Source organism: Caretta caretta, chromosome 3 (genome assembly GCF_965140235.1).
Source record: "Caretta caretta isolate rCarCar2 chromosome 3, rCarCar1.hap1, whole genome shotgun sequence".
NCBI classification, from domain to species: domain Eukaryota; kingdom Metazoa; phylum Chordata; order Testudines; family Cheloniidae; genus Caretta; species Caretta caretta.
In genome coordinates, this window is record NC_134208.1 from 111,633,521 (window position 1) to 111,657,292 (window position 23,772).

Genomic DNA, 23,772 nt, shown 5'->3' on the forward strand with positions numbered 1-23,772 from the left:
TGCATTTCGTATGTCTCTGTGTGTTTAAAAAAAGCCCCAAAACCCACGAAGTGCCAGATTCTGATCCCTTTACTTCTCTTGTGTAGTACCGTACTCTAGAAGTAGTCCCATTGATTTCAGTGGAATTACTATCTTATCTAAGAGACCCTTCCTCACACTTCATGGAATCACAGACTGACCGCAAAAGAATAAAAGTTTTCAGTAGTGCTAGGTCAGTACTCAAGATTTCTATGGCATCTAGTCCCATATCAGTCTGGTGACTGAAGTAAAGTTATAAAAAAGAAGAGTATTCATGTTACTGCCCTATCCTGCAAGATCTTATGCAGCGACTGCAAGGTTAGGGCCTAGAAAGGTATATCCAAATTTGACTGGGAATGCCTCACCTCATCAGCTCGCCTGATCTTTCACAAAATATCTGATTTCATTTTTTTTAAATAAAGCCCTTTGTTTCATCAGGCTTTCATATCATTCTAAATCTTGTTTCCTCACTAAGTTCTCACACTGGTAACTATTTCTTCTGGGTCATAGTTTGTATCTTTGGAGACCATTAGTCATTAGGAAGAATGTTATTTTAAAACTGTCCTATTATGTATTTACTAATTTGAAAATTTCACACGGAAGGAAAGCTAGAAACTGAAGCTGTACTCTTTGGCCTAATGACCACGATCAATTCCATCTCTGTAGTTTCACAAAAAAGGTATATGTGTAGCAGTAGTCAGATGATTGGCACATTGGTTGGGTTAGGTATTAACAGTTGAAGAATCAATGCCACAGTCCAATAAAGATTACAAAATAGAATACTTCATGTAAGCACCATAAAAATACATACGTCTCTTGTGCCCCTTTCTTGTTACTGCTAGTAACAAATACTTATGAATAGAAGGGAGTTCTCTGTTGTGATCAGTCTGCTCATATTGCCTGATTAGTGGTGGTTTGACATACGTGTTCATGGTAATGAATTGTAATGTAATGTCACAAATATAGATTGTGACTTCACAGAGCTTCTGCAGCAGAAAGCAGAGTTGGTTTTATATAACTGTGGATTGGATTTTTTTTTAATAAAAGCAAAACCAAGAGTCGTTCCAGAGCCAGGTTCCGTTTTATCTGAACCCCCAAAGTTTGTGGGAGGCTTAAGTTTCAAATGTTTCTAATTTGAGCAATTATCCCAGAAACTGAGGTGTGTAAAAAATATTATACGTAAAAAAAAATAAAAATCTTGGAACGGATTTTTCATTGCCCTTCACGTTAGTCAATCCTTTACACTAGGGCTAAGTGGGTATAAAATGCTACAAAATCAGAATGCTTTCCTTTTACTCACTTTTGCACTAGTGTAAATGATTACATGAGGTGTAGGGCACCAGAGAATCAGAGGGGGGAAAATAAACACACTTTCCTCTCAATTTTTGGTGTCATTCACAACAATTAATAGAAAAGCTCTTCCAGATGACAGTTATGGATGGGGAAGTTGTTCCAGTGCTCATAATATGGGCTGTGATCAACTCATTTCCACAGGGGAACCCCAAAACAGCAGCAGAAGGCCTTACTTGAATAGCCTAGCAACTGTAGTAGAGCATGGAGGGATGCTTTCAAAAGTGCCCTTAAATAATAAGCACTTCTGTGCATTCCTGCAATCTAGGGACTCCAGAATGACCACGCTGCCCCTTTAAGCAAGAGGGAGGAGGCAGGCATTGTCCGGCTTACTGAGGGAAAGGGAACAGAACTTTACGGGGGAAGAGGGTAGTGATGGAGGGGTTAAAAAGGGGATCCTATGAATGGTATGGTAGGGAGCCCACCCCCCTTTCGTATAGCCTACCTTCCCCCTCCTATGAGGGGGAGTGTGGATGGTAAGGTCCCAGCAGTGGGTTCGCTCTGGGACCTGGATGGAAAAAGGGGAGGGCTAGTGGAAGCTTCTCTTCCCCCTGCCCCCCTTTCCCATCCACCCCCGGATAGTTATTGAATGAACATGGGGTTACCTGCACTGTACACTTTTGTCTGCCAAGTAGTTCCAGACATCTAATAATAAAGTTGTGGCCGGATTAAAACCATATCTAGTGTCTCCTGTCCTTTAGCTGTAGTTGGATAATAGCAACAGCAGCACTTAACTGATCAACCTGTAAATGAAAAACAGCATTGCTACCTTCATTAATTAGCACATTATAGTAGAGGCAAGTTAAATGTTGGCCTAGAACTGCCACTGGCTGTTAGAGCTGTTTCTCATTTCATTGCTTATTCCTGTTACTTAAACAGCTGGAGTAGCCAGTGGCACCACCATGACTTCTGCCTTCCTACATCCTCAGAGTATTAACAAAGGAGCTGGTATCCTCATTGTCTTAGTTGACCTTTGTTCCCCTTGCCTCCATCTCTGTCCCTTTCCACGCCTGCTTTTGGCATCCGCTATTAATGAAAGTAAGAAAGCAAAAGCCTCCAGTTGCCAAGTTGAATATAATTAAGATAAAGGAAATTCTCATTGCTCCGTGGCATTCCAGTTACATACAGAGTACTGGGTTATAGGCAGAGAATGCAACAGCCCCACTAATCAGTTAATAAAAGAAGAATCTCCTTAGTTCCCCCTAATGTCAACGATACTATTATTAGCTGATGTGAGAAGATTTTTCCCACCACCCCATCCCGTCTTAACAGGCTGTCATATGCTATTGCTGTTGAATTAAAATCAAACTCATAATTTATTTTGTTTAGGAAATTATGGGGAAAGCGGAATGGAAGCCTTCAAAGAGCTGGCTGCCCAAGAAGGCCTGTGCATCGCTCACTCAGACAAGATCTACAGCAATGCTGGGGAAAAGAGCTTTGATCGGCTGCTGCGGAAACTCCGTGAAAGGTTACCCAAGGCCAGGGTTGTGGTTTGTTTCTGTGAGGGAATGACCGTGAGGGGGATCCTCATAGCCATGAGACGCCTTGGAGTGCTTGGGGAGTTTCTGCTAATAGGAAGGTAAGTCTTTGACTCTCATTTCATTGTTCCCTCATGAGGATGCCAGCCCTCCATGCATGGACTGTGTTTCTGTGGTTGCCTGTTACCGATATACCTTAATAATAAATTAAGAGGTGACAAGGTGGCAGAGCTGAACCCAGGAAGGGAGTGTAAAGATGTCTTCCTAGTAAATCAGTATAATTTTGGTTATTTTTTTCTGATGTAAATGCTCACGTTTTTGTGTTTTATAGATATGGACAACTTGATTGAGTATCGCGGGGGGGAGGGGATATATTTATATATGAAGCTTAAAACCTTAGCTGGGAGTGCTGTTTACACTCGGAATAAAGGCAAGATAATGTGACTAGGAAGCGAGATGTGCAGAGAAATATACTGTCCATTTTAACAATGAATGAGACATTGATCTATACCCTTTCTAAAGTTACAAAATGATTTTGGTTTCAGAGTAGCAGCCATGTTAGTCTGTATCCGCAAAAAGAAAAGGAGGACTTGTGGCACCTTAGAGACTAACCAATTTATTTGAGCATAAGCTTTTGCGAGCTAAGAATTTTCTTTTCCTTAAAAGGAAGAGCTGGCTCTTCTAGTTACATACCTTTATGCTAAGTCTTGGATCAACATCCCAGGACACTGATCTTATTTTACACAATCTTTTTTAAACCTAGCATATTTATGATGAGATAACTTAACCATTATAGTAAGTATGTGTGCCTGTTTCATCGATTTTTTTCAGGGTAACAGCTTGAGCATGTGTATATGATATTTAATGTCCTATAGGTATAAGGCAGATCCAGATCAATACATTAGTTAGTGAAGTCAGAGATGCTCTCCATTGGTTCCACTTTGTTTGCCTGTGTATTTTAGGTCTTGCCTTGAAATCTGATCCTTTCTTAGGTTCGCTCACATGAGGTTTGTCCAAGTTCTCCATTGTGGGTTGTGGTGGTTTTTAGTAGTTCCTACAGTTAAGCCACATTTTGGGGAACGTAATTATTACAAATAAAGTATCCTGGCACACTTTGGTAGAATGCCTCATCTGTCCTCCAAAATCCTCTCCATTTCCTCTGTTCTCTGTCACTGTTCATTGAGTCAGAGATTCAGAAGTCAGAAGATACTATTGTGATCATCTAGTTGGACCTACTGTGTAACACAGGTCATAGAACTTCCCCAAAATTCCTAGAGCAAATCTTTTAGACAAATGTCCAGTCTTGATTTAAAAATTGCCAGTGATGAAGAATCCATCACACCCACTGGTAAGTTATTCCAATGATTAGTTACACTCACTTTTAAAAACTTAAATCTTATTTCCAGTGTTATTTCCTGTCCAGTTTCAACTTCCAGCTATTGGATTGTGTTATACTTTTGTCTGCTAGACTGAAGAGCCCATTATCAAATATTTGTTCCCCACATAGGTACCTATAGGCTGGGACTAAGTCACTTAACCTTCTCTTTGTTGCGCTAAGGAGCTCAATCTATTTAGGCTTATCACTATAAGGCATGTCTTCTAAGCCTTTATTCATTCTCATGACTCTTCTTTGAACCCTCTCCAATTTGTCAACATCCTTCTTGAATTGTGGATACCAGAATTGGACACAGTATTCCAGCAGTGGTGACGTCACTGCCACACACATAAGTAAAATAACCTCTCTGTGCCTACTCAAGATTCTCCTGCTTGTGCATCCCAGAATTGCATCATCACTTTTGGCCACAGTGTTGCACTGGGAGCTTGTGTTCAGCTGATTATCAACCAAAAACCCCAAAACTTTTTCAGTCGCTGCTTCCCGAGATAGTTTTCCATCCTGTAACTATGGCCACATTCTTTGTTTTTAGCCATATTAAAACACACATTGTTTGCTTGACAACACCACCATTCTTCCTGTCACTAAGGCCCATCACTTAATAGCTATCTCTGACTTACTCTCCCTTGCGAAAAAACTCATTCAGGCCTTCTTCAGCTCCTGTCTTGACTACTGCAGCCTCCTCATGTCTGGCTTTTCTGACACATCCCTTGCCTTGCTCAGGTCTGTTCAAAACATGGCTGCTAAGATCATCTACCTTGTCTGTCACTCTGACCTTGTCCTCCTTTGGGAATCTCACCATTAACTCCCTGTTTTCAACCACATCACGTTTAAGCTTCTGTTGCCTGCCTTCAAGGACTTTCACAACTCTGCCTTTTCTCCACCATTCCTTTTGCTTGTTTTCTTGTCTGTGAGCATGTTGGAGGAAGGGTTGCATCTTCCTGTGTGTGTGTAAACAGGGCCTACCATGTTGTGGGTGCTACCAGAATAAAAATAAAATAGTATTAAAAGTGATATACCTAAGAACTGTACCTATAATTTATTGTACCTCATTTCACATGGCTAATATTTTCATAGCCTATAATAAAATGTTTCAGATTGTCACAAATGGTACTTAAGATCTGTTTATAGATACAATACAGTGAATCAAATAATCTAAATTTAACAAAATTCGCTTTTGTGTGATACTATCTCTGGCAGTTCAGTAAACTTGTTTTGCAGCTTTAGACTATTATCTACTATGTTCATGTACTACATCTTGTTGCCACATAACAGATGTTTATAATCTAGTTTTTAATGTCTTTTGTCATATTTCACTGATATGAAGCCTTTAAATTTTGTATGAGAACTTCTACCAGGTAGCATATTTCTATTAAGACCTCCATCCTTAAGGTGTCTGACTGTGAAACACTTTCCTCTGTGGCATTATAAGTTTTATTAGAAATTCTCAACTGTTTTGTTTAGTAAATTGGAAATTTCATTGAGAATCATAGCGTGTTTTTATTCAGATATTTATGTACTTTTAGTTTTCTATATTCCATAAGCTTTGCGTGGTTTTTATTTAAAAAAAAAAAGTTGATGGGGTTGATCTTGTAATAAAGCAAACTGGTGATAACTTTACTTAGAGTCTGGATTGTGTCAGGCAGCTGGCTGAGGTAAGAAATATAGGGCTCACAACATGCCTCATAAGCACTTACAAAGCTCTAAGAAAATACTTTCTTTGGATTGTCCTAATTAAGTGCTAAAAATGGCAGATCCAGCACTAAGCAGCAAATCATTATTCACAATTAAGTTGCAGTGATACTGCTGTGCCATAAATTTGGGTAGTTTAACACAAATGGGAACAGAGTCACACATTAACATTGCTCTGACACGATATTGGATGTCTTGCATTCAAATACACAGCTAAGCAAAAACAAAAGCCTTTAAAAAAGCAACTTTAATTGAGAGGAATGGGAGTGAATGTAAAAATCAAAATCTTTGCGGTACTAAGCTAAATGAAGCCCTTAATTTATCCACAGAGGCAGGTGCATTGTCAGCCACACAGTGAAAACCTCATAACTCTATCCTGACTCACTATACAAAAAAACCCCATTTTTAAGGGACACCTAGTATCACACAAATGCTATCTCTAGCAGTTCAGTAATCCCGTTTTGCAGCTTGAGACTATTTTCTACTCTGTTCATGTACTACATCTTGTTGCCACATAACAGATGTTTATAATTGTTCAGTTTTTAATGTCTTTTGTCATCACCTCAAGTTTTGTCTGCAGCTTCACTCTCAAACAGAATGGACTATGAGAAACAGCTTCTCTCTTAATAAACTAAATTCAAGGTATGGGAAAGGTGGTGTTGGGCCAAGCTTGGCTTTCAGTTATACTGATGTAAATCAGGAATAACTCCATTGATGACTTGGGATTTAAACAGGTTTTACACATTTGCAAATGAGAGCAAAGCCTGGTCCATCATAAATATTACAAGAAGTTACTTGGTGCCTGTCTGGGGAGGGGACTGGTTCTTTTAGTGAGTTGGGCCTAGCCCCATCTGTGCTTAGTTATTGGGCCCTAGGTAATGGATTTGGGCTTGGTCTGGCAGTTCAGTTTGGTGATCAGGATCACCTGATAATAGCCCACATGTGGAACTTCCCCTAAGAGGGAGCCTGCTCCCCCAGTGAGAGATTTGGAGGGAGAAAGTTTTAGGGGAACTATTGAGTCCAGGAAGGGGCTGAAGTAACTGAAAGGGGGGGGTACACATTTTTTTGCCCAAGTTGACATTTGAACTGTGATATTATTTTAATAATTCAGACCCCAACCAGGGGTGGTGGTGATGGATAAGTGGCCTGGTTGTAATTTGAGAAACTGAAGGTGGGAAAACTGAAGCAAGTGGCGGGTCCAACATGGAGCCATGTATGATCCTGTTATATTGCCTTGTCTGAAATACTATTCACGCTTCTGGATAGCTTATTATGGAAAACAGATTACAGAGATGGAGAAGGTAGAATGATAGGCAATCAAAAGAATATAGGGATTTGGTAAAAGTAGCAATTTAAAATTTTACAATAACTACACCTTATTCAAAAGGAGTAGATGAACAGAGAGCTTATTAATATAGCCTACTTTGGTCCTTTCAGGACCTCTCTTTTCTGTTCTAATCATTTTAAGTATAGTAAGAAAGGGCATAGTACTAAAGAAATTCAGGTGGAGTTTCTTTAATATTAGTTACAATGTGGAATTAATTAAGGTAGCAAGAGAAGCAACTAACAAACTCATCTAATATACTTATGCAGAACTCCTTAGGTCACAAAGTGCTTTGAAAATAAGGCCTTATGAGAATTTTGCAAGGTAGGGGAGTATCATACATATTTTGTAGAGTCGTAAATTGAGGCACAGAGCTCAAGAGACTTGCCAAACTAATGCAAAGTCTTTGTAGGTAATACACTGCCAGTAAAAGTCTGCGTTTAGAAGCAAAAAGTCCTGCCTCCCAGCCCCATGATTTCATCACTAGAAATCATTGCTTCCCCAGAGAAGAGGAAGATTAGATGAATATTTGGAGGTGAAAATGTTGTTCAGTAACTGAAATGTTTCCTAATTTCCTCCTATTCTAAGTGGCCTATCTGTATATTGGGAACTATAGTGAGTGTATTGGTATTTAAGGATGGGTAGGTGTTTGCTGTGTATGTTCTGAGGTACAGTGCTTTGTAACTTGATGTATAGGAGTGTAGGCATGTCCGGCCGGGGCCGTCACTCTCTGGGGCGGCGGGGAACCAGACCGCCTCGCTACTTCTGTCAGGTGTGTCGGGGAACTAGCCTGCCTGAGCAAAGAGTTCAATAGCAAGGTCCAGGCCCTGGGTCAGGGCAGGGCAACAAACAGTTAGTAGCTCAGGGCCCTCAGGCAGGGGCTGAGCTGAGTTCAATGGCAAACCCAGGCTCTTGGCTCCGAGCGGCCTCAGAGAGGGGGAGACTGCTACCCGCGAGATGGGTGGCAGGGGGGACTCAAGTCCACCCACTCCACTGCATCCCTCCAGAGATACTGAGTATGGCCGGCGTCCTCTAAGGGGTCACACACCATGGGCTCCTCGGGGTAACTGGCACTCGGTTGGCTTGGCGGCTCCTCTGGGTAACTGGCGAACAGCAAACTTGGCAGCAGCTCTGGGCTCGGGCTAGCTTTAGGCATTGGCTGGTATGGCCAGTCCTTGGGTTGGCCGCCGATCACCGTGGTCTCCCAGCTGGGAGCTCCGCCACATACGTCTGGCCTCTCTGGTGGCTGTGTTTCAACTGAGCTCTGGGGTCGGGCTTTTATATGCCTTGACCTCTGAGGGGCAGGCACAGGGTTTGCTGGCTCCGCCCACTTTGGCGTCCAGAGAGGCTCGTCCCTCTCCGGGGCGGCAGGGAACCAGACCGCCTTGCTACAAGGAGTTATGAAATGCCTAGTCCAATGCTCTCTTACGTGTGTCACAGCCAGCACTAGCGATTTTTAGGTCAGGACTCGCATCACAATCAACTTCACATGTTGTAAGATCCCATATCCCAGTGGCTGTTACGTAGCTGTGATTTTTAAGTGCTAGAATGGACTCTCCAAGAAACTGGATACCCTGCATTGAGGACAGGACTGGAATCCTCCAACTCCTGAATGCTAATCTTGGCTCGGTCGCACATCAAATCATTGGCACTTTACAAGCCATTTAACCTCTCAGCATCTCTTCTGATTCTAAAATGAGGGTACTTTTATTCTATTACCCAGAGGTGTTGGAGTGTGTGAATGAATGAATGTTTGTGCAGTGCTTTAAAAATGCAACTTGTTATGAGTGTTGGTTTTTTGTGATGACAATTTTTCCGTAGAACTAATCACTTTTTTTTTAACTGTATCAGGCAAAATGGCAAAGTAGTGTGTGTCGTACCCTCATTTCACTACGTTTCCTAAGCAACACAGCATTAGGGCTAGTTCTTGTTACTGTTTACCATAAACTGTGCACATCCTTTCTTGATTATCAAATCAATGAGATCCAATCAGAAGGAAGCATCCCAGTTTCAGTGAAATGTCTCCTATTAGTGTAAAACTTCAGACAGAGGATAGGAAAACAGGTTTTGGTGGATGGCGTCAGCTGTGAAACTGGCCACTAAATTTAATCAGACATTGATGGTCCAATTTGCCCTCTTGAAACTATCACAAATTTCAGAGTAACACTGTATGCTAGAGACCCCACTAGCTTCTGTACTGAACAGATTCCAGCAACTGATATCGTGGACCCCACTCCAGTATTGCTTCAAGACAAAGCATGGAAACAAGACTGCACTGATGGAGGAATTCCTCATTGGGGAGGAGCAAGAGAAGACAGGCTGATCTTATCTTGCTTAGCCTGTTATCCATTTTAAAAACCATTGACCACAAAGTGCTGCTGATCTGGCAACATGCCCCAGCAAGAGACAATAGAATTTCATTAACTCTTTTCTTCCTAGCTGGTCTTGAAATGATCCCCCCCCACATATTCGGTTCCAGAAAGTGGGCAGGCACAAGCACGCCCCCTGCTAAAGGACCCTCTCCCAGCCTGTGGGGAGGATCCACAAGGGCCAGAAACTCAGATAATTACAGGGGACAACCAAAAATCTAACAGGGACAGGTGTGAAGGTCAAAGGGTCAAAGAAAGGGAACCTGAAGGGGACACCGAGCAGAGAACCCTGGACAGTGCCCAGTGTTCCTCAAAGGTGTCAAGGGAATCATGATGGGCAGCTGCTCCTGCTCAAGAGCTCTAAGGGTGTAATACTGCAACTCCTGCTGGTCATCGTCTAGATGTCACCCGTAGGTCATACTGAGATGACAAGGGCAGCACTTCCAAGAACTTAACATGCAGCTCTATGTATCTTTTCCAGTCAGCTTTGATACCATGCTGTCACAGATATCCGTGTGCATGAAGGCAATTGCAGCCTGAATGAACAACTGGCTCAAACTGAAGAATAAAGTGTAAAATGATGCTACAAAGTAAATGGTTTGGGGAACTGGTGAACACCACTGCCTCCCTCTCACTTGTAGGTATTTGACTTCAGGCAGTTAAACTGCATAGCCTTGGGTCCCTGAACAATCTAATAACTGCAGTCCTGAAAAATGCCTTGCAAACTGTAACCACCAGCAGAATGCTTTCTTCCATTTCTGGAGAACCCATTCCTCCCAGATGTGCCTCTTGCCACATTAGTTCATGCATATGTTACCTGCAGGGTGGGCGGCTACTACTTGCTCTACCTCAGCCTAGGCAAGTCATTCACGAAGGGGCTGCACCTTATACATATGATGGCCTTTCTCCTAAATGAAACAAGCTGAAGGCAATTTGCTGCTGCTTCCCAACCTGCACCGATCCCTATCCACCACTGAATCTACTGTAGGACTCTGCAACTGATTGTCATGGACCTTACAAGTTAGCTCAGAACAAGTGGGAGGTAGATACTTCTCAGCAGCAGCCCTTAGGCTCTCAAACATCCATGCAAAGAAGATTAAGAGCCCTACCCTACACTTGTTACCAAAGCGCATCTTAAAGAGGAGGAGCAGAAAACCTTCATCATTGTGCTACAAAGTAGCAGTCCTGACTAAACCAAGGTCAGGACGCAGGACTAACTCCTCACAATTACTTGGAGTAGGACAGGGATCTGATTACTCTCTCTTCAGGTCTTGGAGAATTTTTATACTTCTGTGCTTTGGTTGTGGCCTTATTTTTTTCAGAGGTATTGAGCACAAAGCTCCTGCTGAATTCAGAAACACTGAAAAAACAGCACTTTAAAAAAGGTTAGCCCTTCATGTATCAATTCTGTAGTGGACTGAATGGGGGAAACAACATTAACATGAGCAGCAGTAGTCATGCTATAAGTAGCAATGTAGTTTGAGATACAGCATCCTCAGAAGCAGATTCTAATCCAAACTTCTATATTGTCATGTCCTGGCATTCATGGGGGAAGTAAAGAATTAGATGATGATTAATAACAGTGGCTGGAAAACATGGAACAAACCTAGAAAAGGCAGGGCCAGGGGCAGCAGAGCTGGTAAATAGGAGGATATTGATTATTTGTCAGACATTGTTTAGAATAGAGGAGTGGTTCATCTGTCACCATCGAGACCCCACTTACACAGCGTGACTAGTAGTAAGTCTGCCACTGCTGTTGATTCTCTGAGTTACTGGAGAGACTCTGTGCATCTCCCCTTTTGTGTAGTGTACTTGGATCCAAAGATTAATTTAAATTTCAGGTAAGCCTCTGCAGCTGGGGTAGGGGCATATTCAAAGTTAACCCCCAAATCTGTTGAACTCTAACTTCTAGAGAAAGATGCAATATTGGCAGACAGGGAAAGTATTTTAAATAAAGATAGGACCAAGCCATACTATTTGGATCCATATTTTGAAAACCAAGAAGGTGGGCAGTTTTTTGGTTCTGGTGCTAACTTTAAATTTTAAAGAGCCAGAACCTCAACTGGTGTAAATCGGCATAGGTTCATAGATGTGAGGTATGTCTACACTTGAATTTTTAGTCAATTCTAGCACATGCTAGCTATCACAAGAAGATGCAAATGTCTGTACTATGACACACGAGTTTTATTAGCAAATGCACAAGTGGTACAGTAAAAATGGAAAATTCAAAATATCAAGTAGGGAGATACAAAAATGTATCAATCCCCTTCTCCCCCCCCCCCCCAAATAAAAAGTCGAGAGGGCTTAAGTAGGCATCAGAAGTGTTTTTCCGTTCAGTAGCTTTGGGGTCAGTAGTACATCTCCAATAGCTGGTGATGGGCCCCTAGATAGTAAGGGCTCTGAGTTATTTCAGAGAATTATTTCCCAGGTGTCTGTCTGGGTTTTGATCACATGCTCAGGGTCTAATGATTACGATATTTGGGGTCAGAAAGGAATTTTCTCCCAGATCAGACTGGCTGAGACCCTGGGCAATTTTCGCCTTTTTCTGCAGCATGGAGCATGGGTCACTTGCAGGTTTAAACTAGTGTAAACGGTGGAAACGCTGTAACTTGAAGTCTTTAAATCATGATTTGAGGACTTCAGTAACTCAGCTAGAGGTTATGTGCCTATTACAGGAGTGGGTGGGTGAGGTTCTGTGGCCTGCGATGTGCAGGAGGCCAGACTAGATGATCATGATGGCCCTTTCTGGCCTTAAAATCTATGAATCTCTGAGCATGGTGTCTAAAAAGCCCAGATGGATCAGCACCGGATGAGCAGTCAGTCAGGAAGTGTGCGGCATCCTCAACTGCACCTCAGCCACATAGAGGACCATTCCTGAGTTCCAGGATGTGGTCATCTACCACATACCTCTCCACCCTGCATCTGAAGTGGTTGAGCTTGCATCAGAGGTAGCATGGGGGCAAGAAGCCAGGCAGTCTTTCACCAAGCTGAGTGATGTGGAAGGAGTTCCTTACAAAGGGAGCAGCTTGTTCCTACTCTGCTCGCCACAATGTAACAACGTCTGCCGTTGAGATGGCCAGGAATATAGGCCAGATTGCTCCTTTGGTGAGTCACTTGCCATATCTTTGAAAAGTGACAGTTGTGGTATTTCCTGGATTTTTGTCAAGGAAGTCCTTTGCTGCAATATAATACCTGATGTTAGGAGTCGGGCTTTTAGAAAGGACTGGTACCACTCAGTGTCTTTTGGTCTCATAGTCCCTGTTTGTTGTCATTTTGAGTCAAATGCACATCAGTTAACTGTGTGTGGGGAGAGTTTACTGTGCTCCTGTGTGGTAATTCTCCAGCTGAATAGCAGAGGCCTAGTGCCAAGCTCTGCAGTGTTCATGCATTAGCTCCCGCAGTTGAGCCTGCAAGCTTATTTAAAAGGCCATTTCTGCTCTTAATCTTCTGGAGCTACCTTGTTGTGGTGGTCCTTATAGTAAAGTGTATGAGCTAGAAAGAAAAGGAGTACTTGTGGCACCTTAGAGACTAACCAATTTATTTGAGCATGAGCTTTCGTGAGCTACAGCTCACTTCATCGGATGCATACCGTGGAAACTGCAGCAGACTTTATATACACACAGAGAATATGAAACAATACCTCCTCCCACCCCACTGTCCTGCTGGTAATAGCTTATCTAAAGTGATCAACAGGTGGGCCATTTCCAGCACAAATCCAGGTTTTCTCACCCTCCACCCCCCCACACAAATTCACTCTCCTGCTGGTGCTAGCCCATCCAAAGTGACAACTCTTTACATAATCAAGTCGGGCTATTTCCTGCATAAATCCAGGTTTTCTCACATCCCCCCCACCCCCATACACACACAAACTCACTCTCCTGCTGGTAATAGCTCATCTAAACTGACCACTCTCCAAGTTTAAATCCAAGTTAAACCAGAACATCTGGGGGGGGGGGGTAGGAAAAAACAAGAGGAAACAGGCTACCTTGCATAATGACTTAGCCACTCCCAGTCTCTATTTAAGCCTAAATTAATAGTATCCAATTTGCAAATGAATTCCAATTCAGCAGTTTCTCGCTGGAGTCTGGATTTGAAGTTTTTTTGTTTTAAGATAGCGACCTTCATGTCTGTGATTGCGTGACCAGAGAGGTTGAAGTGTTCTCCGACTGGTTTATGAATGTTATAATTCTTGACATCTGATTTGTGTCCATTTATTCTTTTACGTAGAGACTGTCCAGTTTGACCAATGTACATGGCAGAGGGGCATTGCTGGCAAATGATGGCATATATCACATTGGTGGATGTGCAGGTGAACGAGCCTCTGATAGTGTGGCTGATGTTATTAGGCCCTGTGATGGTGTCCCCTGAATAGATATGTGGGCACAATTGGCAACGGGCTTTGTTGCAAGGATAAGTTCCTGGGTTAGTGGTTCTGTTGTGTGGTATGTGGTTGTTGGTGAGTATTTGCTTCAGGTTGCGGGGCTGTCTGTAGGCAAGGACTGGCCTGTCTCCCAAGACTTGTGAGAGTGTTGGGTCATCCTTTAGGATAGGTTGTAGATCCTTAATAATGCGTTGGAGGGGTTTTAGTTGGGGGCTGAAGGTGACGGCTAGTGGCGTTCTGTTATTTTCTTTGTTAGGCCTGTCCTGTAGTAGGTAACTTCTGGGAACTCTTCTGGCTCTATCAATCTGTTTCTTTACTTCTGCAGGTGGGTATTGTAGTTGTAAGAAAGCTTGACAGAGATCTTGTAGGTGTTTGTCTCTGTCTGAGGGGTTGGAGCAAATGCGGTTGTATCGCAGAGCTTGGCTGTAGACGATGGATCGTGTGGTGTGGTCAGGGTGAAAGCTGGAGGCATGCAGGTAGGAATAGCGGTCAGTAGGTTTCCGGTATAGGGTGGTGTTTATGTGGCCATTGTTTATTAGCACTGTAGTGTCCAGGAAGTGGATCTCTTGTGTGGACTGGACCAGGCTGAGGTTGGTGGTGGGATGGAAATTGTTGAAATCGTGGTTATTCCTATATATACTGCTTTTGGGTCATATGCCAGTTCTCCATTTGAGCAGATGTTGAGCAATGCTGCTATGTTCTCATTGTGCACCCTGTGAGTACCTTCTAAACAGTAGAATGAATCTGGATTCCAGTTATAAGGGTACTGGAGTAGTAGTCATTGGTTCTTCACTCTCCATTCTTTAGCTCAATGTCAAGGGGCTGTCAGCTGCAAAGCACTCTGTAATAGAGAGTCTCATGGGGTGGACATGTGGTCTCCAAGAAAAGCATTTCTTGCCAGTAGTCTGACGCTATGAAGCTATTACACTGTTAACAATCTTCATGGAAAAAATAGCACAGCTGTTGATATGAAAGCTGACATTAATGATGTGGAGGGTCTGTCAACTTCTTTTCCTCATTGTGATGTTGCTAGAATCAGTCCATTTAAAGCTGTGAATGTTTGTAAGCCACCTGATGGAACATCCCACTTCTATGAACACTTCAACATCCACCCCAGGTTGGGAACCTCAACAGACCCCACACTTCATGAGCCTACAAAAAATTGAACAAAAATGGTCTGGATCTTACAGCCTTGGTTCTTGTAAGTGATACAGGATTAAACATGACAAAGAACAAATTACTGTTGTCTTTCTACTTAACGTATTAACACATGTAGGAACATGACTAAAAATTAAAGTGTAGAGCTATATATACCCTCCAATAGAGCTACACTGAATAACACCCACTGAGTGTTTATCTTCATTGTGCATGCAATGTAGTCAAGGCACTTCCACAGTACCATGGTGATGAACATGTGGTTTTTTTTGTTTTGTTTTTTTAAGACTGTCTGATACAGCTTAAGCCTTAGTGTTGCCTGATCTATTGATTGTGTATTAATTAAGTTTATTACTTAAGAATTCCTAGTTAACACTCTGAGGTTCTCATCCCAAGATCAGGCATAGTATTATTAGACTTGTAAACCGGACATGCATGGTTGTAACACAATTACAGAAGGCTTTTTCTAAGTTTGAGTAAGTTTTATTAACTAAGTTAGCAGTGTTACATACAATCCAACCCAGAAAGGTAGAAATAACACAGAATGACCATCTGAGCATCCATGTACTCAAACCATTCCTTGCAGAACAACTTGAAGTATTTGCTGTTTTTTCTTCCTCCGTCTCATTTTCCTCATCACCATCACTAGTGTTTGTCATCCTAACATCTCCCAAGTGTTACATACCCAAGACACGCAGGCCAGGATGCAACTTTTATAATGTGTTACTATGCCTAAGGCATATGGAGTAGGAGTTTCATCCCCTCTTCCTTTGCATTTCCTCACCTTATTGATGTTGGGGTGCCATTCTCCCATAGATTGCTAATCTGTTTACCTCAAGATTATTATCATATATGTCCATTATTTACCATGGTATTCTTGTGGAAGGAACATCAACAGATGTCCAAACTTAAAATATCTAAGCTGCTATAACCTAGCATCTTGTGGTTATCTGTCAGCAGTTCACCTATCACAACATGCTATTTTGTGCTATTGGGTCATGGCTAGCTTATGATCTAGGGTCAGTTTTGGTGAGCTGTTTATACGAAGGCTTTTTGGGCCTTTTAGGGTGACCAAATGTCCTGTTTTTAAAGGGACAGTCCCGTAATTAAGCCCTCCTGCAGGTGTCTGCCTTTTTATTAAAAACGGGCAAATTGTCCCATATTTTCCGTCTCTTTCCCCCCATCAGTGGTAGTGGGTCCTGCTGCTGGTCAGATCCCTTCTCGCACCAGTGGTGAGTGGAGAGGTCCAGTGGCCAATGATGGGGGCAGGTGTGCAAAGCTGGTGGTGGGGTAAAGATGCAGAAGGTGGGGCTAGCCGTTGTCCCAGCTGGTCTGTCAGTGCAGCCCACACTGTGTGCTGGCTCTTGGCCAGAAGGGCCCCGTCCCGTTTCTGGCTGCATGCTGTGAGCTGCCGTGGCTGGTGAGTGTGGGCAGGCGACAGCCAGTTATGTGTCATCTCTGCCGCCCAGTCATCAGCCCTTTTATGTGCTCCCCTCTCACTGTCCTCTCCCTGCTTTTCCGCTTTGCCACCCCACCCCTCCACCAGCCCTGCTGCTCCTCCATATCCCCCACTCCCCCAGCAGGGTGCGTCCTGCTCCCAGCGCGGTGTGGAGAACCAGCTCCTGGTCGGAGCGCTCAGCTCACCAACAGCCTGGCTGCCAGGCTCCTTCCTTCTCTCACTGCCTCTGGCTGGGCCGGCACCCCAGGAAAGCCCCAGACCCTCTGGCCCGGGGAGCTGGCCAGGAGGAGCCGAGCCCTGCATGTGCCAAAGCCCCACCCAGCACTGGCATGGGGAAGCCTCTCTGCCCCTCAGCTAAGCTCTGGATTGATGGAGGGGGGGGAGACATTTCCAGTCTATTCATGCCCCGACCCTGCAGGCTCCAGAGCAGCCCCCAGGGCAGGGGCTTAGCACCTCCCTCCCCCATCCTGGGTCCTGCCCCCAGGGAGCATGGGGCTGCTTCATCCCCTAGGCACCTTTCCCTGCTGAGCCACCTCTCTGGCCATGTTCGTGGAAGCCCCTGCAGTCTGGTTCCTTGAGCCCTGGTGCTCAATGCATCTTTAGGGCTTAACCCCTTCCTGCCTGCACCTAGCAGGAGGTGGCTGGGTTATGTCGGTGGCCAGGTTATGTTGGTGGCCAGCAGTAGCCTGGAGGTGTTAGTTGCATTTTGACACTATGCAGCCAGGAAGGCACAAGCTGCTTCCAGCCATGCCACGGGGGTGGGAGGTGGGGGAAATGAGTTCTGAAAAGACATGGGCTGGATCATCCCTTCCCCCTCTCCTGCTCGCCTGCGGCTGGAAGCAGCTCCCATCCCTTCACTCCCGCCCAGTGCCAAAAGGCTGCTGCTGGCCACATTCTGGTGTGAACCCTGACAAATCGGGGGGGGGGGGGAGTGATCTTGTGTGGGCCCCCTCGGGAAGGTATTGCCTCGGGAAGACATGGCACCAGGTAGTCAGGAGAGGTGGGTCCGTCGTGGGGGCCCAGCCAGGCATGGAGGGTGGAGAGCCTGGGCAGGAAGGGTTGGATCGGTTGGTCACACCCATCCCAGCAGGGTGGAGGTGGAGTGGGGGTGGGTCGTGGGGCTGAGTGGGGGTTGAGCACCACTGGGGAAAGGAGGAAGCCTGTGCCTGTGCCGACCACTGTCCAAGATCGGATATTACGTTGGATGGATTGGTCTGACCCACTATGGCCATTTTTGCATGATGCCAGTGGTAGTTCTGAGAAATGGGTGAGGGTTCTGTGGAAGGCATGATGCTTTAGAATTGTCTTAATGGAAAAAAGATGCCATTCTACAGGGAGAAGAGGTCATGTTTGTGCAATGATAGCCAACAAAATGTTGTTCCCTGTTTGCTATTCCAGAAACGTATTTATATTCAAACTTGCCCCTGAAATAAATGCAGGAGAGTTCAATGACTGCATGTTTTCTGTGAACATTTGAATTGCCTGATATCAGACAGTACTGTATGTAGTTAATTTACACTTATTATCACAGCCACGTTTCTCATGTCTGCCTGGCTTCTGTAGAAAACAGCAGCTGAGGCTATTGCTACTAAGCTAGAAAAATATGCTGTACTCTTGTTGTGAATGAATCACAGTGAGTGATGCTGCTTCAGTCTCTAATAAATTATGTAAAGATGCCTGGACATTTGGCAGAGCTGTCCTTGTATGGGGGTTTTTGGCCTTACATCTTCAAGTGACTAAAGGCCTGTTTTTTTCCACATTTTGACTTCAAGGGGATTTAAGTAAGGCCCTTATCCCATGAATTTTGGACCCAATATTGCACATTGTGCTTTGTGGTGGTATTTTGGCACTCTAACAGAAATGCTAACTTGGTTCTAGAGAGACAAAGTGGGTGAGGTAATATATTTTATTGGACTAACCTTTATTAGCGAGAGAGAGGCTTTGGGGCTTACACAGGGTTCTTCTTCAGGTCTATAAGTGTGAAAGCTTGTCTCTCTAACCAGCTGAAGTTGGTCCAGTTCTAGTCTATTAAGAGATGAGCAATCTTTCCTGCAAAATAAAAGGCATCTTAAACTCAAACTGGTTAATTTAAAACAGACCAATAGAGCAACCTTTTTATAAAATGTACATGAAAGCGAATTCTATCTAGTATTGCACCACATGAATATCTTTCCAGTGAGCAGGAGCGGAACCACATCATCACGGTCTTGCTCCATGTCTCCAACACCGTTTGGTGTAATGGAGAGATAACAGGGACCACCTATCATCAAATGCATAAAGGCAGCCTACAGTTCCAGCAACATGCAGCAAGGTGGTTCCTAGCATGGCTCCAGTCAGACATATGGCTCTGGGATACTGCCCCTGAAATGTTAGCGCTAACACTGCATACCAAAAAGAGGCACTGTGGATGCAGGTGTATGCCTGTACACCGTGCAGACTCATGCCCAGCAAGGCATATGTGGTTACTCAGAGGGGGTACAGGGTACTTGCTCTAGCAGTACATGGATGTGTAACTGTCTCCACTAATAAGTGTAGATATACCCTTACAGTGTCTTTTAATCACTAGGGATCCATTTGGATTGGTGCCATAGGATTCTGTATCTCAGTTAGAGATGGACAAGAAAAAGTTTTTCCTATCATATGAATTTTTTTAAGATTTTGAAAAAAAATTTCTTGACCCACATTGGGATGAAAAGTCAATCTCAAATTTTTCTGGGACAAAAAAATCTGAACAGTTTTTTTGATTCAGGACTGTTGAAATGTTTTAATAACTTTGAAAATTTTCAGATATGTTTCAACCATTTTTATTTAATTTTTTCACTGTAATTAGCTTAGAGTTTGAAATAAAAAGTTGTCTTGAACCAGAAAGCGGTAATTTTTTGTTTAGAAGTAGTCAAAACAAAATGCCAGGACAACTTCAAAACTTTTTCAAAAATATGTGGAGTCAAAAAAACTCTGAAAATGATCATTTTCTGCAAAATGTTTAGGTTTCTGACTAATTGGCATTTTCCAAAAAAAGTTTCATTGAAAAATTCCTGACCAGCTCTAATCCCACCCCAGCGATCTGTCCAGTTCCTGCATACATTAGATACATTCCACTTCAGTCCTCTATCGTCCGCATTTTATTTTGTTCATCTCCCAAAAAGGAGGCAACCTAAAGGGAAGGTTGTTTAGAACTCTTGAAATCCATTACTGCCTCATTACTGACCTGCCACTTATTTCAGATGGCTTTAAATAGTGTTCATTATTCATTGCAAGTTCTTTGATTATAGGATCATTTTCCACGTTGGTGATTTGGTTATGTTTAGTTATGTCTGTATGGGAGCATGCTTTAATTTCTCCTCTTGGTCATATTCTCTTCATAGATTCAGGAAGGGCACTTTTTGATTAGAAAGAGAAATGCACAACTGTTATTAAACACAACAACAAAAGCGGCTGGGATTGTTTTTCTATTTCTACTCAGTAAAACTGAATTGTCTGGTCCCATTTTTGAGATCATGGGAGAAAGGAGGCACTTGTATGTTAGCTTGACCATTAGACAAATGACACAATAGATAGAATTTAAATACTGCAGTGTACAGGAATGATAATGCTTGAGTTTGATTCGAGTTGTTATTTCTGCTGACATCTTGTAGCAGGTTGCATCACTGTGAGATGCTGTATTAGTTCTGCTGAAAACTTTTATATTTCATTTATTCTCTGCAAATGCTCCTTTCTCTGCTGCCTTAGACATCTCTGTTGCAGTTATACTAATACATCTGTCACATGCTTTCCCTTTCTGATATACTGGAATTGTCTTCATCAGTCATTTCCCTTTGTATGTGTTCCTACTTGCCTCCTGACCATGCCTGATGATTAGAATATTGGCCTTTCCAGCACCTGTTACCACTACAGTGAAATATTTTTCTGCTATATTTAAACATTTTATTGTAGTCAAAAGCACTCAGTGTTGGCCTAAGTGTCCTCCCCGTGAAGTCAATGGGAGTTTTACCATTGACTTCAGTGGGAGCAGAGAGAGGCCAGCACTAAGTTCGAAAATCCTATCCAAACTCCTGAGGGGAGGTAACAACAAATGAATTTGATTGACTCTTCCCCTTCCACTCCACCATATTGTTTAGATCTACTTTCTTCATCTGAGATGTACCTTCTTGTCCTGTTCTAGACATCGTCTTCTGAGTTTGTGGCTGAACAAGCCCTAACGTTTATGGATGACAGATCTTGTTCTTGGTTGTAGAAATAAAGTTTAAAGTCCATCTGTACTCAGAAAAATGGTTATGTGAAAATGGCACCTTCTTCAGATTCTTTGTTCGCTGGGTGCCTTCAGGTCATAACTGCTTGCTTCGGTGGCAAAATCAAGCTTTTTAAAATCACCATATTAGGCTTGAAGTGCTTTGAAGAATGCCCACCGCATCAACAAAATTGCCAACTAAATTTTAATGGCAAGAACTTTATTGCAGGTAGCACAGGTGCTGACTCTGTGTGTGCTCCAGGGCTCAAGCACCCACCAAAAAAAAAAAAAAAAAAGAGGGTGCTCAGCACCCATGAGCCACCAGTAGGTGGTAGGAGCATGTAGGTGGTGCACAGTGAAACCGGAAGGTGGAAAGCACAAACTGGCAAAAACAAAAGTCAGCACCTGTGGCAGGCGCTGATGTGAAGGACAAAAAACAGGAGAGTTTTTTTAAATCCCAGGCTGAATTTGGGGGCTGGCAGTTAGAGAAGTGATTTTCTAAATTGCAGACTAAGCAAATCAGAAATGGAGTCATTGTGAGAGAACAAATACGGAGGCTTATAACTTCATTTTTAAAGAGTCACTTTTCTAACTAAGTGCCCTTTAAGACCTGATTGTTTTTCATGTTCTCCAGCTTGGGTGGCTCTTGGAGCAGTGATATTGTGCATGCATGCAGGAGTGAGAGACCGAGAGAGAGTGAGTCTGTGGCACCCAAATTTCACTGAATTAAAGATATTAAAACTTTTCTGAATGTCCATCCTGGTGTTGAGAAGTCAAAACTTCAGTCTTTCATTGTGCTAATCCATCTTTATGTATTTGGGTAAAGGGAGGAAAAGGGAAGTACTTTCCAGGGTCACACTGTGTGTGTACTAATGAAGTCTGAAATACATTTTCACTGTTTGAAATAGAATCCCTTAGAAAGGTGGATTTCTAATTGAAATGAATATGATGGCAGAGGTGTGTTTATTTTAGTTAACATAGTAATAATATTGGGACAGTTCTATTTGTCGTCCACGAGTGACAAGTAGCTATCTAGATATTTCAGAGTAACTAAGTATAATGTCAGCTGATTGATAGGTAGACATTAAAACATAGCAAAGATACCACAGTTCTTAATGTGTAATGCTAAGGTTGATTTACAATAGAACACCTGTGGTACAAAATTAGATGTGTTAAACTGCATGCATACCAAATGAATTTATATCAGCACTGCGATTAACAGTGAATATGAAATGAACCCTGAATGAGGATGAAGAGCTTGAACTATTCACAAGCACTTTGCCACCTTCTATTGCAATCTCTCTCTGATAGGAGCTGCACTGAGAATAGCAATATCTGAGGCATTGTATAACAAAGTCCTCCCAAGAACTTGATCCTCCGACTATGACTAATTTCAGTTTCACCATTACCCTTTCTGAACACTTTATAGATCAAAAGTGTACACTAAAATAACAGCCCCACCTGCTCTTCCAGTGAAGGTCAGCAGCAGAAAGATGCAGTCAGAATTTAAGAGGGGGAAAATACAAAGGGAAGTGGAAAGAAGGAAAGAGGTGATTAGGGAAAGAAGACACAAGGTGCAATGTAACAGAAAAGAAAGGGATGAGGATATAGGGAGGGATGAATTAGAAACAAAGAAGTAACTGGGCAAGTGCATAAAGAGGAAACAAAATAAGGGATAGATTCCAGAAGCCAGAGAACTATGGAGAATTATTATTTGTTCTGTGAGCCAAATAGGGGCATATGCTCTGGTTGGATTAATTCATCTGCAGTCTTAACTCTTTGCCCATGTACCTATGTCTCTTCAAATTAAATATTTCTAGGGTTGCGTTGGGCGCAGGGTCTGTCTTTTTGTTTGCTGTCTAGCACAGTGGGGCCCTGGTTGAGGACTGAGGCTCTTAGGCACTATGGCAATATAAATAAAAGAGGGCTAGATTTCCCCTAAACTGGCTCCGGGAGGTATGAATTTCACCTCCCTGACCAGATGTCATAGGCAAGAACATATGCCTTGGACTGAAGTCCATCCACAAAGCAAAGTGGAAAAACAAAAGAGAGAGAGAGACTCCTTGCAGCCTTTGGGTTAGCTTGTAGCCTTATATGCTGTCTGAGAGTGTGTAGAGGCAGTAAAGGTGATGCACTGTTCTCCAGGATAGCTATAGTACAAAGTGCTGTGGCTTTTCTGAGCCAGGATAAGGCTCCCATTTCAGCCCTTTGAGGCAGCACAGAAATCAGGTATCACAAAGGTGATGTCAATCCAATTTTATTCCCTTTTCTCCAGGCCTGGACCACTGAGTGTCAGAGCACAGGATCTAGCCCTTAGTCTTTTAAACACAGAATACATTTTCCTTGAGTCCGAGTCCTTGAACTGGAGAAAATGGCAGACTGATTTCAGTCAGTCTAATACCCAGGGCCCATATACTCCATGATTTTATGGCTGTGGAGCTTGGTGCTGAATACACCCCATGCTCCAGATTTGTGTTCCAAAAATCCAAACGTAACTATTTCACTGAAGACTAGTTTAGCAGATACATCCAACAAATGTACTTATCCCATAGTTCCAAACCACTTTCTATGCCTTCCCAGGCCCCAGAAGCTCTCTGTGCCCCCTGCCGATCATTCCAGAAACTGAGGTTTCTACTCATGGCGACTTCTGAAATGCAATTTATATACTGACAATGCACCAATCTGCAGCATATTGAAAACAGAAATAATGAGGACAGTGTAAAATACATTGAAGTAATCAGAATAAATAATGCCACAACTATTGTGCTAATTGTTATTCACTTTTGTATTTAACTTAATAAAAACCTTCTTTTATTAATTTAAATGAAACTGCTACAGAATTTCCAGTCTGAGTGGCACAGAAACAAGGGAGTTTTGCCATGGAATTTAGGTCCAGATCGCCGCGGAGTACACCTGCTCTTGCTT

The 23,772-nt window shown here is 43.0% G+C and overlaps 1 protein-coding gene across 7 annotated transcripts in view; it reads left to right on the forward strand.

Moving 5' to 3' along the window:
* GRM1 (glutamate metabotropic receptor 1) overlaps nt 1–23,772 on the forward strand; it is a 348,420-nt gene that overhangs the window by 53,877 nt on the left and 270,771 nt on the right. For all 7 annotated transcript variants that reach the window (XM_075126794.1, XM_048844310.2, XM_048844313.2 and 4 more), the window contains exon 3: nt 2,698–2,947. In XM_075126794.1, coding sequence (XP_074982895.1) covers nt 2,698–2,947 — 250 coding nt within the window. The remainder of the gene's footprint in view (nt 1–2,697; nt 2,948–23,772) is intronic.